Raw genomic sequence first — 15,886 nt, 5'->3', positions numbered from 1 at the left:
TCATAATTGTCCATAACAGGAGTATCTGGCATCTTCTTTCAAAGCATTTGGTATTGGCTGCTGTTGGAGACAGGATACCAGGCTAGGTGAAATACAGTGATGCAGTTCCTTTTTCCTAAATTAGAGAGGGAAGAAAAAAATCCTGTACATAGCTCCCCCTTTGGATAGACATGTCTGCAGATGCAAGAGAATTACATATTCCTTCAAAAGTTAATTGTTTCTAACATTCATTAAATTGGCTCAGTAATCCTCAGATTAGAATACAATACATGACTCAGCCAAGTATCTTGGGCCATTTCATCTGGAGATAATAGATTGGCCATCATAGACACAGAGAACATGCAGGCTTGAAGACTCACAGTTTGAAGAGCATGGCAGAGTTCTATTGGATCAAAAGTTAAGTGCTGCTGCCAATCCTATACACACACAACCATTTGGTTATTCAGGTAGTCTGGTGGAGCTGTTCTGACCAGTTGACAGTTTGCTAAATATCAGCTGCCTCTGTTCAGAATAGTCAGATCATGTTTACTGAGAGAACTTTCCCTCTGTTTTATCGACAAAACTAGAGTGGCCCGGTCATGGAGCTGGATTTTGGGAGGATTTGTGTCTGGAGGAGATAATTGGGATTTCTTCTCTGGAGCGATTTGGCAGATTTCCTCACCTTGGTTCTGAATGGGCTTAGGGGATCCATAGTCTGGGGCCTGTCAGGTGGGCCTATTGTGGTTTGTGAAAGCAAGTGAGGTATTGGGTCCACTGACGTTAAACAGAGTTAGCTTGCTCAATCTGTGTGAGGCAGACATGTGCTTTGGTTCCCCAGATATCCTCAGAAGGCCTTCAGCATGTAGGCCCTATGATTCTGCTCTGTCTCCTGGACTCTTATTCATTTTCCTATCAGCAATCCCCTTCCTCAAAGAGAGGATGTTGGTGGCATGGATGGAGGGGCTTTGTAGAGATGATGGTACTACCTTAGGCAGTATTGTATTTTTCCAGAGATTCTCTGCTGGTTGTCGATAGGAAAACCATGTACACTTGGTATACCCATCCCCCAGTCCTTGATTCACTCCTTCTCAAACTAATAGGGTGGCATGTCTCAGCGACAGCTGACCCATCCTTGTTCACCCTACTCCTGTTCTACATGCAGATCCCCACTGGGTAATCTGGACCTTTTTGTATATCTTGATGAGTATCTGCTGGAAAAGTGGTGAGACAATAATATAGGTAGTTTCAAATTAATACAGTTGAATAAAGCAATTACACTTCCATACATTACGGCTCTAATTTTGCAATATTCCTTTATCTATCCCTAAATTTTGGAGTCCTGATTTATTTTTGGATTTGACCTATGAGTTGTTCTATAATGGTATAAAAAGAGATCTATAGCATCTGGAACTTGTTAGCACTATTAACTCAGTGAATGATACACCAGAAAAAAAATGGATTTCTTGCTAAAGATTAAGTCAGCTGCTGTAGATTTGGGAATCAGGTGATATATGAAAGGGTTCTGCATGATTTTGTTCTGATATTATGCCATCTCAATGTTTGTTCAAAGTTGACTATATTGAACTATCCTGTTTGGAGACAGTATATATTCAAAATTATATATTCCAATATTCCAGCAATTGCAAACAGTGGTGCAGCTCAGTCATTCCTACCTACGTGTCATGAAAACCCATTTTCTCTACCACTTACAATGTTGCTACCAAAGTTACAGTCGTTGAAGGTTTGATTGCTTCTTTTTGCTAGTGTAGACAAGACTAGGGGAACAGACAGAAGGAGAGAGAAACATGTATGATTCCTTTGGAACTTGTAAGGTGCTGGTATACTCACTGGATGAGTGTCAACTAGATAGGGAATATGGTCTTCTGATTAAGACTCAGGAATTGGTGTTGGGAAATCTCGGTTCTGCCTATGCCATGGATTTCTTGTGTGACCTTGGCTTAGTCATCTGAGCATCAGTTTCCTTATCGTAGAAAGGGAAATAATATTTAATCCTCAGAACACTTCTGTGAGGTAGTTAACTCATTAATGTTTGTAAAGTGCTGGGAGATCTGTTATATCAATTTAAATTGAATATATGGGCCCCAAAAGTCAAAGGTGTTAATATGACCCTGTCACTGTCCAATGTTAAACAAGTTTCAGGATTTGGTATGTAGAGACTTTAGTTCCATGGGAAACACACCACTAAAATCTTTGTGACCCTTTATTAAAGATACAGAAAAGAAGGAAAAAGAGTTAAAGCATTTGAAATGTAAAGTATTAAATAAGACTTTCATTTTAACAGCATCCCTTGTTCCTTTAGCTGGAGAGAATGTTTAGAAGGGGAGGGAGGGACCTGGTCTGACGGTGTCTTAGATGGCAGTAAAGATTGTCCTTTTGGGGAAAAGAGAAAAGTTGGTTGAGCTGGGCTGGAGTTGTGCTGTTGCTGTTGTTAAAGTCCAGTCCTGTTTCCTAGAAGACTAAGACAAAACACCCAAAAGGGGAAAGAGAAGAACAACAAAGATAGAAAATGCAGCTTCTGTCTCTGGTGTTGACTCTCACTTGCAGCCTTGCTTCTGGAAAAACCTAGACCGTGCACACAGTCTGATAAGCCAGTCTCAGACCTGGCAAACTTGTGCTGGTATCGGGCTATTCAAGACATTGCTTTTAGCTGCCTTTCCTGTTCACAGGCTTACAGCAATGTCTCCCCAAAAAACCCAAACAAACAAAAACAGTTTTGGCCAGCTAATCTCTATTCTTATTAGACAGAAGAAAACAAGAGAGAGAGAAGAACTAGGGAAGGAAGAGACAAAGTCTCACATCCAGATGGTCTTTGGGATTGAGCTGGTGAAGGTGGCAGTGCCACCAGAGATGTCTGGTCAAGACATCTCTCAGGATTAGGATGAAGAAGGTCTAGGGTCTCGGGAGAGGTGAAGCTCACTCCTTCTCCTTCTTTCAGTCTACCAGTATCATGATAGCCTCTGTCCATCCGTATTTTCTCCCCTCCAACTCTCCCTTTTTTTTAAGAACCCCAAAAGGTAGTGATGGGCGTAATAGTCTGTCCCCTTCTTAGTTTGTCCACCAATTAGGCCTGATTTCTAACACACCAGTTTTGGTTCATTAATTTCCAGTCCCACACTTTCCTTGTTTACCATGATCTTAACACAGTCCTTGAATTACATCAGTAGGCCATTTTGGTTGGACTAATTCAGTCTTTCTGTGTTCCTTTATCCATCGACATGTGGTGTTATTCTTTATAAATTGGTGCTCATTTTTTACAGTTGAGCTCACATTTAGGTAAATTTGTTGGCCCAATTATCACAACAGATGCTTAGATGAAAGGTGCCATGTTGTGTAAGTGCAAAGTCTTATTATTTATTATCCAAGCTAGTTAGACCAGCTGTAGTTTTTCAATGCTTACTTCTCCCTGAGTGCTACAGAAAGTTTGTAATATAGTTTTGTTATGAAACTGGCATGCTAAATTGCAGATATACACCTGCCAGTTGTATGTTTATAGTCCTGCCAGTTGATGTTTATAGTTACCAGTTTGTTGTAGCTAGAGTCAATCTAATGGCCAGTTAGATTGAGCATGAGTGTGGAGCTGGGCTCTGTCGGTCACGATCCGATGCTCCGAGGCTTTGCAGGACTGAACCCAGAGTTCCATGGCAAAACACCCCAGCTTTATAGTTGTAAATTCCCATTTGAGTCCATGCATTTTGCAATGTCATCCTGTAATCATTAGTCCTTAAGTGGTGTTAATCTTGGGGTTTTCTGCTGTTATCATTTAATGGTTATTGTCGGGCTTCCCATCGTTATCTTCTATTTGTTGTCTCGCCTTCGGGGGTGCCTGCCTCACCTCTGAGGTCGTTAATGCTGCTAGCATGTTTAGCATCAGATAAAATGGATGTTTTCTGATTGTCTCCTGGTTTTTCCAAGTCTCCCACTTTTTCTTGACCATCTGGACATTTGTGATGGCTTTCACACCTTATCTTTTCCTGATGCATCCATTCCTCATTCACACAAACAATCTCTTACAGAAACCTTCAAAGGTATACAGACAACAGTATTTTATATTCAGCAGAATACATTGTAAATCAAGCCTTGCTAAATCTTATAACGAAAACAATTCACATTGGGGCTTCAGGCCCTTAACATTCTTCTAATCTCCTTAACATAGATACAATACAAGATCCTGTCTCTCACTAAAACTTTAAAACAAAGAAATGTATATTGAACTTGAGTGACTAATTTGTAATACATACAGGAAACCATAGTAGACATTATAACTTATCCTAAAACAAAAGGGTGACCACAATCAGTCATAAGGATTGTTCTGGTCTGTCATTCCTTTCTGTTATTAAAAAAAGGGTGGCTGGCAGGATGAAATCAAATCATACATTAATTCTCATAGTACAATTATAAAATCCTGCTCCTACATTATCATATGGTGATGACAGCACTCTTTCCATTCCACTAGTCTCTCTGGAGGATGTTAAACATAAGCTACTAAAGGTAGACATTTTTTTAAATCACCAGGTCCAGATAACTTGCATCCAAGAGTTTTAAAAGAGCTGGCTGAGGAGCTGGCTGGACCTTAATGCTGATTTTCAATAAGTCTTGGAGCACTGGTGATGTTCCAAAAGACCGTAAGAAATCTCATATCAACTTTTTAAAAGGGCAAACAGGATGACCCAGATAATCAAGTCAGCCTGACATTCATTCTGGGCAAGATAATGGAGCGTCTGAAACAGGACTCAGTTAATAAGGATTTAAGGGAGGGTAATGTAATGAATGCAAATCAACATGAGTTTATGGAAAATAGATCCTGTCAAACTTATCTGGATATCTTTTTTTGATGAGATTCCAAGTTTGGCTGATAAAGCTAAAATACTGTATTATTGACATAATATACTGGAAGGCATTTGACTTGGTACCATGCAATATTTTTCTTTTAAAAACTAGAATGAAATAAAATTAACATGACACACATTAAATGGATTTAAAAACTAGCTGATAGGTATCAAAGTGTAACTGTAAATGGGGAATCATCATCAAGTGGGTGTTTCCACTGGGGGCCCCACAGGGACTGATTCTTAGCCGTACGCTATTTAACATTCTTATCAATGAACTGGAAGAAAACATAAAATCATCACTGATAAAGTTTGCAGATGACACACAAATTGGTGGAATGGTAAATAATGAAGAGGACAAGTCACTGATTCAGAGCGATCTGTCGTCTGGATTGCTTAAGTAAGCTGGGCGCAAGCAAACAATATGTTTTTTAATATAGCAAAATGTATACATCTAGGAAAAAAAGAACGTAGGCTTACAGGATGAGGGACTCTATCCTCAGAAGCAGTGACTGAAAAAGATTTGGGGTCGTGCTGGATAATCAGCTGAACATAAGCTCTCAATGTGATGCTATGTCCAAAAGATCTAATGTGATCCTGGGATGTATAAACAGCGGAATCTCAAGTATGGGCAGAGAGATTATTTTACCTCTGCATTGGCACTCATGCAACTCCTGTTGGAATACTGTGTCCAGTTCTGGTGCCCACAATTCAAACAGGATGTTGATAAATTGGAGGGGGTTCAGATTAGAAAGAAGCTTTACAGTGATTGACTCAAGGAGCTCAATCTGTTTAGCTTAACAAAGAAAAGGTTAAGGAGTGACTTGATTGCAGTCTATAAGTGTCTACATGGGTAACAGACTCTTCAACCTACCAGAGAAAAATATAACACTAGCCAATGTTTGGAAGTTGAATCTAGCCAAATTCGGATGGGAAATAAGTCCATAATTTTTAACAGTGAGAGTAATTAGCCATTGGAACAATTTACCAAGTGGCATGGAGTAATCTCCATCGCCAACAATTTTTCAATCAATATTGGATGGTTTTCTAAAAGATACATTCTAAGAATTATTTTGGGGAAGTTCTAGGGCCTCTGTTGTACTAGATTAGATCACAGGAGTCCCTTCTTGCCTTGGAATCTATGAAAAGAAATGGAATGGAATGCTAGAAAGTCCTCCTAAAAATGGAGGTTTTTCATCTTCATTGTCAGATCATCCTGTCAAAATGAAAAGTTTATAAAATATGGACCTTGAAGCAACAATTACAATTTCTGGAAGCGATGCCACAGTACATATATTAGCTAGGCCTTCCCCAAAGCCCCCAGTACATGAGTGCATTACTGATGTTAGTACTTAAAAATATATTAGAGCATCATTAAACTTGAACCTTCTTACATAAAAGCTGTTAGGTATCTCAAATCATTAATAGAAAAATCTTATAGATTTGTATACAAAGTAGTCATTTTTAAAATAATCTAAAACAAGAACCTTGAATCCTAAACCCATCCTGTGATTTTGGTTCAAAGTTGAATCTAAAATATGATGGAATTTATTTTCTTGTTCCTGTTCAGAAGTACCTGAATTCAAAAGAGGACTCTTATTCTGAAGAGTATTGTGCTGATAATTGTGGAAATATGGGAAGAGCTGATTTTCATGTGACTTTCACTCTTCAAGATGAGTGAAGTCTCATAAACTCATAAAACCGTGTGGAAATCTCATGAGATACCTCATGAGATTTTGGCACCATCAAATCTGAGTCTTCATTCTGATTTGGTTTCATACCCTAGCCCAATTCAGATCCAGTCAATGGGATTTAAGCTCTTAACTGCGTAAACCATTTTTGAAAATGTGATTTAGGCTCCTAAATCAGTTAGGGGTTGCAACACTGAGTACAGCAATGTCCACATATTTTTTAAATCTGGGCTTGCCTCATCAGTCCACCCCTGATTTTTCAACCAAATGTTTGGAAACACTGTTGGAGGCTCAATCCTGAAAATAGGAACAGAAACGAGCAGTATTCTTTTGAAGGGACAATTCATAAGCATAAGGGATTGCAGGATTGAACCCCTAAATGAGGAAAATGTTTCCAACTATTTTGTGACAAGTGACTTGTGACAAGACCCGATTTGAGGATTCTCTGTGCCTCCAGCTACAGTTGATGAGGTCCCTGAGTGCAGGGACAGAAAACTTGGCAGCTAAAAGGCTTTGTTTCACCTTTAAGGAAAATGCATCTTGTCTGGAGTTTAGAAAAAGAAAAGATGTACATTATCTACTGATTTAACTTAATTATATAGGTCTCTGCACTGTAGTCTCTTATAGATGTGTACAGAATGGAATATATAACCTGGAATGATTAAACAACTGAGGTATGCCAACAGTTGGTTGATAGAGAAGATTATTAGTGAAGGAGGACCAAAATATCCCTCCTGTCCATAAAAGAAACACACACATGCTTTATGCAACCTGGATTTACCTATGGCATGGTGTGACTCACTTAGATTCCTTTAGATAGACAAAGCCATTCTTGGTTCTTCTAACCATACTAGGAAGAACATCCTCTATGAGTACATTGTTCCCCAACTATCCTGACTATTGTTCAGTCTGCTCATGTAAATGCCAAAGACTCCTATAGCAGAGTTTATGTGGAAAACAGTTCTCATTAATAATAGTATGGGATTGTATAATCTCCTCTTGCACTGCAATTTACTAATGCCTCTAGGATCTGTTGCCTATGAGCAGAATCTACATGCTACTTAACCCATTGTCTAACAAATGAACACACACTAGTTTCCATTGTATGTATTTAAACCCTCAGCGCCAAAGTCTTAAAAATGTGCAAAACCTTACTCCTACTTAATTTTTGGTGTGGTTAATCACTGACGGTTTGGTGGCCCAATTATACCCTTCTCGGCATAGACATTAATTGAATTACTAAAATAGATGGCCAGATAAATTACTCAAAAAATCCTTATGCCATTAATTATCTTGCTTCCCAAGTGCAGATTATTTTTCTTCAAGGGATAACAGCTGCATGATAGCTTCTGCTTCTTGTTGGCTAACGAGCCTTAGTCCCTCTTTTCCTGTCAAGATATTTTTGATGTTTCTGATTCTGATGCCTGATAATATTTTTCAAATGTGTGTCATATATGTATAAATATGGTGGGGACGTTTGCACCCTCCTGGCTATTATTCTTATATGAGGTTTTACAAACCCACACTTGCTGCTGTTGTCACTGCTCCAGTTTGAGGGACCTGGGCTAAATTTTCTGATTTCAAACAGAGTAAGAGTTCTTCTGTTAGTACTCTCAATTTATCCTGGGTCCTGTGTCAACTTGAACAACAAGTGAATTGTTCCCTGCTGGGTGTTTGCATGAAAATAAATTATAACAAAATAACAGCATCCACACTCTACAACCCTCTGGCGGCCACTATTGCCTAAAATTAAAATGTTTTTTGTTGTTTCATTGTTGGTTCTCTGTACCTTTGTTATCCAAAGCTGTGGCTACCTCCACCCACTCTACTGCTTTTATTGTTCCCTTTTTAGAAAGTGCTATATCAGTGTGCAGGCTGCTAATAGAATTAAGGTAAGGATCAAAGCATGTTGACTATTGTCAGTAAAGATAACAATAATGTTTTGACCAGAAGGTCATCTTTCAGAATAACTTGTAAGTGGACTGGAGTGCGCATAGGGGTTGGTAATAGGAAGAGATGGCCCTACTCTAGACATGTCACAAATTTTGTCGGACATTGACCATGTCACGAGGAAAATAACTGCAGAAGGCAAATGATCGATTTTATGGACAAATGATAAACCACTATTGGATGACCTTGATTTTGCTGATGACATTTTCATACTTAGTTCAACATATCGCTTAATGGAGGAAAAGACTCAGCTTTTGGCAGTACAGCAAAACCAGCTGGGGAAGGTAAAACATCAGTGTCGCAAAAGTAACCATTAGAGGGGCCGAAGAAATGCTAAGAAGCAAGTAATTTTACCTATCTAGAGTGTGAGATGATGTCCCATTATGATGACACCATGCTAGAAATCAAATGACAAATATAAAAACATTGAACAACTTTCATAAACTTGAAAAGATTTGGAAAGGCAGCATGATTGGCACTGACACAAAAATACAAATTTGTAACACTAACATCAGGCCTGTCCTCCTTTATGGAGCAGAGTCATGGAAATTGATAAGAAGATCAACTGATTCCAATGTAAATACATGTAGAAGATCTTCAGAGTCCATTGGAAAGAGTATCTTGCACCATCAGATATTCTAAGTAGAGCAAAGCAATCTAAAGCATCAAATATGGTGTAAGAAGACGACAAACATATTTTGGACACACTTTAAGGATGTCCCCAACACAACTTCCACAGGAAGTGATAACATAACCACCACCTGGGAAGAGAAACATTATGCAAAACAGTAGCAAAAGAAGGCAGATCCAACATCAGGACACTCAGAAGCCTGAACAGACTAGCACAAGACTGAAAAATGGCATAAACTGGTGGATGCTCTATGTTCCTGAGGATGCAGGACGAGAAGAAAGAAAGAAAGAAATGTTGTAGAGCTGAAATCTAATCTTCTATTCCCATCCTGACCAATCCAAAATCCTGGGTCAGTATACCCCTGAACGCTGAGTCTCCTCACGCCAGGTCTGATTTTTATAGTTTGATTCTGTCCGTAATAATGAGCCCTGTGTAGTTTTCACTAATATGCCACCAGTTTGAGTCCAGTACAAGACACTAGTGTATAGAGCAGGGCTAATAATTTTCAGGGAATCAGATATTTGATTAACTTTGCCTCTTTTTTGTTTACGAATTGTCTGTGAAAAGCTTACAATTGTCTGAACTGTATTCAAATTATTCACAGAATTCTAATCTGTAGCTCATTTGCTGCAAGTGTCTGACTGTGAATATTAAAAATGTTGTTTAGTTTTGATTGGACACAAAGATCATGGGGTGTATTTCTGTTACCTGGTTGTATGAGGTTAACTCCTAGTGACTATTCATATTAATGAATTCACTATTTGCTTTCCACAAATATTCTCCCCAGATCACTGAGAGTTTTGTTTCAATGAACATTCCTGCCAGTAAACTCATCCACTCAAAAATCACAGAAGATGAACACAAAAGGAGATGTGATAACAATCCAAGAAATTAATTTTAAAATGTGACTGAATATTCATAATTGTTTACAACATTCATTCACCTTGCTCTGTGACTGAAAGTTGTTGCCAGCTGATGGCTGTTCACTGGGCTCTGTGAAATGAGTTGGTGGTCTCAGTCCAGTTCCTGGTGGGCAGTTGTCCATATCACAAGAACTGTATCTTAATTGGCATTTCTGTATTTCAGTTTTAGCTAAGAGGACAAAGACTGAATGGGCATGGAAACTAAATTCTGTTGATCCTAGATGATCATTTCAAGCCAGACTTCAGGCACATTAGCTGGGGAAGTCTGGGGGAAATTGTCTTGTGGATACTCCTGCTGAACTGGTTTTGAAAATTAGTAGAGAATGCACCAAGTTCACCAATACACATCAGTCAGACTAGCGTTACATCATTTTTATATTTAGGGACTGCTGAAGAGCCAAACGTAGAAATGTGTAGCCATTACTCTCAAATTCACAAAGCATCATTTGTACTTAAAGTCAAAGATAATCTGCTTTTATCCTACTTTATCATTTTATACAGGTCCAGAGCTATTCTAAAGATATCAGAATTTCACTTCCAAGAAGTTCAGTTCTTCAGCTGTAGTATCAATGCAAAGAGACTTTTTACTAGTCTCATTTCTTCCCCCAGCAGAACGTTGATTTTTTACATGATGGAACATGTTTACAATAAAAGCTGTGCTTTGGAAGTTGGAATAAATAATAAGGGGGTTTAAATTAGATATGCAGAGATATTAAATAATTTCTACCGGTTGAAAACTAATTTTTGGAAATAGGAAATTAAGTGCTATCCTAGTTCTGTATTTATCATAATATATGGATGTGGTTTCCGCCAAATGTAAGCATAACTCTTCATCATCTTACAGCCCTTCAGTATCCCGTTATTCTACCTGTTTCATCCCTAGTCTAATTGCTTCACATGAGCACAAATAACTCTGAGCTGCCTTCGTGAATGTCATAACAGATACTTGCCTAGGATGATTTGGATTAATGCAATGTCTAGTTCTCTCTCTTCCTAGGTATCTGGATAGTTTAGAAGATCTTTTTATTGTTCATTCTTTGTTTCAAATCCTGTACTGTCTATGAAAGGAAAATGCTATTAGTAGACATTCCTTCCTTCAGGTACAAGGGATCTTATGATGTGTCAGCCCATTTCCAGAGCTAGCTACTCTCTATGATAAGGATGGGGTCTCATACATTCACTTGTAACCTTCTGTTGCAAAAGTGTTGCTCAGTGCAGAGTTGCCAAGTTGGAGATGTGTGTGTGATAGTGTAGGGAAGCTGGAGATGCCTCCCACAAGATTACTTAAGCAGAAATAAAATATCTGCCTTTAAAATGAATTCTGCAGTCACAGGCTCAAAATAGCGTTTGGGTCTGCAAAATGCTGAAAACTAGGGAATGTTTCCTCATGACCAAGAAAGGTTTAAGCTTTAAGGATCTTGCTGCTGCTGTTCAGACTTTTTTCTCTGAATCTAGCTGCAGGGATTTAAGCAGATCTGTTATCTGCTTGGCTGGTATTAGGGATGTCTGGACGGGTACAACATATCTGTTGCCTTCAGTAGCACATCAGTAGAATGTGGCAGCATGGAATTTTGAATGAAGGTGCAGAAGTGAAGTTTGTGAGTGCAAGAGAGCTTGTTTAATCTGCACAGCAATCATTTTCTGCATTGGTTGCTATTTTAGTAGATATAGCACGTTATCACACAATCATGCAGTCTTCACACTGCATTGGAAAAAGCCACTCTGTAGTTCAGTATGATGTCTGCTTCAGAAATCAAATATTTTATTGAATACTTGTGAATATATTTGCTTTTAGGGATGAATTAGCTTGTCCAGAAGGGAAAAACTGGGGATTTTACTTAGGCCTAATTGTGGACTCAGGTTTACATGGTGGATCTCTGAATTTTGGGTAAACTCATTTAAGGAGCTTCTAGCACCTTTGCATTAAACTGTGAATGCACTCGTTTTCTGCCCTCATCCTAAAAGAATCATATTCAGATGTGTGTTTGATGCATCCTTCTGCACAGTGCATGTGTATATATGTGTGGTTAACAAAAAGTGGGCCAATTATCCAAATGTCTATTCTGCTTGTCCTATAGACTGAAACAAGTTGATCTGGTGCAAATTTATTGAACATCTTTTATTTCAGAACTTTGCTGAAATAACCCACTTTCTTGAGCATCTTCAGAAGTCCAGTCGAAGAGGAGATGCCTAGCTACCTTAATTTTTACACACTTTTAAACTACATTAGAAATTAAAAGAGAAAATCCAAGCAATCAAAATAAGCAACAGTCATTTGTGTGTGTTACTTAGCTACCTAGTGATGTGCCTTAGGTACAGGGAATGAGAAAGAGGGAAATGTCTAAAATATCTTAATATTTTCTTATTGAACATATGTTGTCTAAACTTAGATATTTGTTTCATCCAAAGTTTACTTAATTATTCCTTTAATGCTAATCTCAGTTACTATACTATTCTGATCCAGGTTGTACTATAAGATTGGCATAAAGATCCAGATTTGTGGGGAGTGGTGTCATATAAATATATAATGATCAAACCCATAATAAAAAAAATGGGTTCAATCATAAATGTTTGAGAGAAGTGTGGTCATGATGAAAACTCCTGCTCACATCCAGATCTAAGGACAATCAAAAGATACAATGAAAGTATAAATGTGTTTGCTTATATAGCAGTTCTGGACTAGATATGGCAAAAAATGATATTTTAGAAGCAGTTGATAGATCTTTGAAAACTTTTCACATACCTTTTCTTCAAGAAGGATAGACTCAGACTCTCAAATTGTTCCTACAAAGGGAAAGAGAGCTCCAGATGAGAACAGCATATAATCCATTTTCCTAAATTCCATATCCTCACTCAGTCCATTGAATAGCCCAGGACATTGAGCCTTACAAACACTCCACAGTCTCCAGTTCTGAAGCAACTTTGTTCTCCCACTTTTTTTTGTTTGATTGGTTTTTAGTCACAACATTCGGATGTTTCTCAGCAATGAATATGCCTTTAAGTTCAAAGTCTGGAATAAATCTGTGGAGGTGTATCCATTTCTAAGATTCAGAAAATTTAGGGTGGTGGGTAACGAATCTACCAGCTGATCCCTTGTTGTACCTGTTTTGTGTTCTCACTGATAGGTAGATCTCTGGGCCTTTTCATGGGGAGATCTAAAAGCTACAGCTATCTGACCTGTATTTCCCTTACTACTGCTGCTTCTGCATGGGTTTGATCCTTTCCCTCCTCAAGAACTCTAAGTCAAAATGCAGCAGTAAGGAGAACTGTCCCACATGGATGATACAGGCATTTCAATGGCACACAGGCACTGGAATCCTGCTCCATACTAGGATGCTTAAATCTAGTGCTGCCCCCATTTGTCACTTTATCCCTATACCTCAGCATCTTCGCTCAGTAAATTATGGGTGGATTGAAAACATCCAGGGGTTTGCTGCTGCATTTACACGTGCAGCAGGTGAACTGAATGACCTAACCCATTAATCTTTATTGCATCAAGGCCTTGGAAGCTCGAATAAACGGAACTGCATTTGCAAAATATGTTAATGCCAGCAGTGCACAAACTTCCTACTGCAAAATAAAAGCCCCAAGGTTTGGTAGGCATAGTTTGATGTCTATATTTTAAAATCCCATCTCTAAAACACAGCCTTACTTTTGAAATAATCCAGATTGTTTTTTGTTTCTGGGAGAGATTTAGCCAGGGCAGGATAGAGAACTTAATGGGCTGGTTTTAGTTAAAAAAAAAAAATAAATAATTTTTAAAAAAATACAAAGCTTGCTTTTAAGAGCTGTGCTGAGCACCTCCAATTCTAATTAAACTAATGGGAGCTGACTGCTCAGTACCTTTGAAAATCAAGCCAATGCTACATTCCCCACCCCCCACACACTAATCCCATTCTCATCCCTAATTTATTGATTTGCATAGTCTATCACGATACGGATTGAAGGTCTGAACATGCATTCAGATTACCAGAGAAAGAATGAAAGGTATAAGGCATTCATTATTATAGTCTCAAAGCTTTAGTATGTCATGCCATTAGTAAATTACAACTAATTAATGTCATTCTAATCTATTAGAATTTCCATTAAGAGAGAAACTAGATCTTTGCCAAACAATATTTGATGCCCAAGGCACTTGTTATTGGAAATACTCCTTTCTATTGTTGTTTTCAGTAAACAAGGCACCTTCTTTAGCTGTCAGTGTGGAAAGTAGTGTGTAAATTTCCGACATGCCCATCTTTGATTTATATGCAAATTCTGAATTCATCTACTCTTTTTCCCCTAACTTGACTTTATTCAGCTTTTACCCCGTTGGTGCTAATTTAGGATTTCTTACATAGAAACAAGCTCATTGCCAGCAAAGGAAAAATCAATGGCTGCAAACACCCAGGGGTTAGTTATTTTAGTGTTCATGTGAGTATGCCTGGTGGCAGCTTGCTGCATAGAATCTCCATTACAGAACATGCAGTGTATGATTGGAGCAAATATCTTGATACATTAATCACTGAAATCATAATTTCTTTTCATTTATATGACTCTCCTGAATTAATTGCCGTGGGTTTGCATCCCTGAGTTTCACTCTGAATTTAATTTGAACCCAAAACTCAACCTGAACTGCCAAGTTTTGTCTGATTCCGGGTTGAATTCAGAACTTCGTGTGGGTTCCATCTGAAACCATATTTCACACTAGTCTTGCTTGTAAGTGGGCTTAGCCATTCCGAAAGGTTCACAAATCACCCAGGCCAAATTGTATCCTCCTACAGATGTGCCTATGTCGGGGAGGGGCTGGAAATTCCCTGAGGTGAATGTCAAAAGCCCCAGTTCGGCAAAGCACTTAAAGCAGATCCCTATTTAATGTCTTCAATAGGACTTCAATATGTGCTTAAGGTTTTGCTGAATCGGGGCCAGAGTTTCTTTGAAATATTCCCACAGATCTCCAAGACCCAAAAGGAAAGGAATCCCCATTGTCATGGAAGCTTGGACCCCTGAATTGTTGCTCTGGGTTACCCCTCCTCTGTTGGCCATGTTCCTATGAGAGCCTGGCTGCAGCTGGGCAGGCAAACAGTGCCTGTACAAACCTCCATCTCAGAAAGGCATTCAGGTATTTAGTCTGGGTGAACGTTGCTTGGAGAAACATGTATCTGCTTCCTATAGAGGAAAGCCTGTTGCAGACAGCAGCTGCAGTTAGGTTTGGGTGGAGGGGAGAGGGAAGGGAAGTGCAGAGCCAGTGCTGCCTTGGAATAGATGCAAAGGTTTGTGCTTCCCATGAGGCACAAAAGCGAAAAGGCGGCCTTGGGCCTCATCCCTTCAAAACAAAATGGTGCCAAATGCTTTACTGTAAATTGTGGGGCAACTGAGTTTTTTGGTTTAAAAAAATCACCCAACTCTCTTTTGTAGAACACAGATGTGTACTGCACAAACTGTCATGCAAATACTGTCTTATTCATAAAGCATCAAAGTTCCTACAGATGTGTGTCACTGCCTGTGTTTTTCTGCTTTCACATGCTGTTCGCAGTAAAGAACTTACATTATTTTGGTTATATAGAGAGTAAATGACCATCTGTAAACATATTCAGTCCCATTCTGAACACCAGGGGACTTTTACTGCTCACAAATAAAAGCAAAATGCCAGACTTGACTTTTTATTTTCAGTAAATGGTTCTTTATTCCCCCACCCCAATACAATTGGCTTTGAGTAATTGTAATGTTTTATACGCACATAACAAGTGAAAGTTTTTCCTCTGTTGCAGGCTCTTCTAGGGGACCCAGTCCATTGACGATGGGGGCACAGGATACCCTCCCTGTAGCGGCAGCATTCACAGAAACTGTTAATGCATACTTCAAAGGAGCGGATCCTAACAAGTA

The 15,886-nt window shown here is 38.8% G+C and overlaps 1 protein-coding gene across 24 annotated transcripts in view; it reads left to right on the top strand.

Moving 5' to 3' along the window:
- SGIP1 (SH3GL interacting endocytic adaptor 1) overlaps positions 1 to 15,886 on the top strand; it is a 189,887-nt gene that overhangs the window by 152,135 nt on the left and 21,866 nt on the right. For all 24 annotated transcript variants that reach the window (XM_039485429.1, XM_039485418.1, XM_039485420.1 and 21 more), the window contains one exon: positions 15,772 to 15,883. In XM_039485429.1, the coding sequence (XP_039341363.1) occupies positions 15,772 to 15,883 (112 nt within the window). The remainder of the gene's footprint in view (positions 1 to 15,771; positions 15,884 to 15,886) is intronic.

Source organism: Mauremys reevesii, linkage group 8 (genome assembly GCF_016161935.1).
Source record: "Mauremys reevesii isolate NIE-2019 linkage group 8, ASM1616193v1, whole genome shotgun sequence".
Classification (NCBI taxonomy): Eukaryota; Metazoa; Chordata; order Testudines; family Geoemydidae; genus Mauremys; species Mauremys reevesii.
This window is presented reverse-complemented; position numbering and strand designations above follow the sequence as displayed.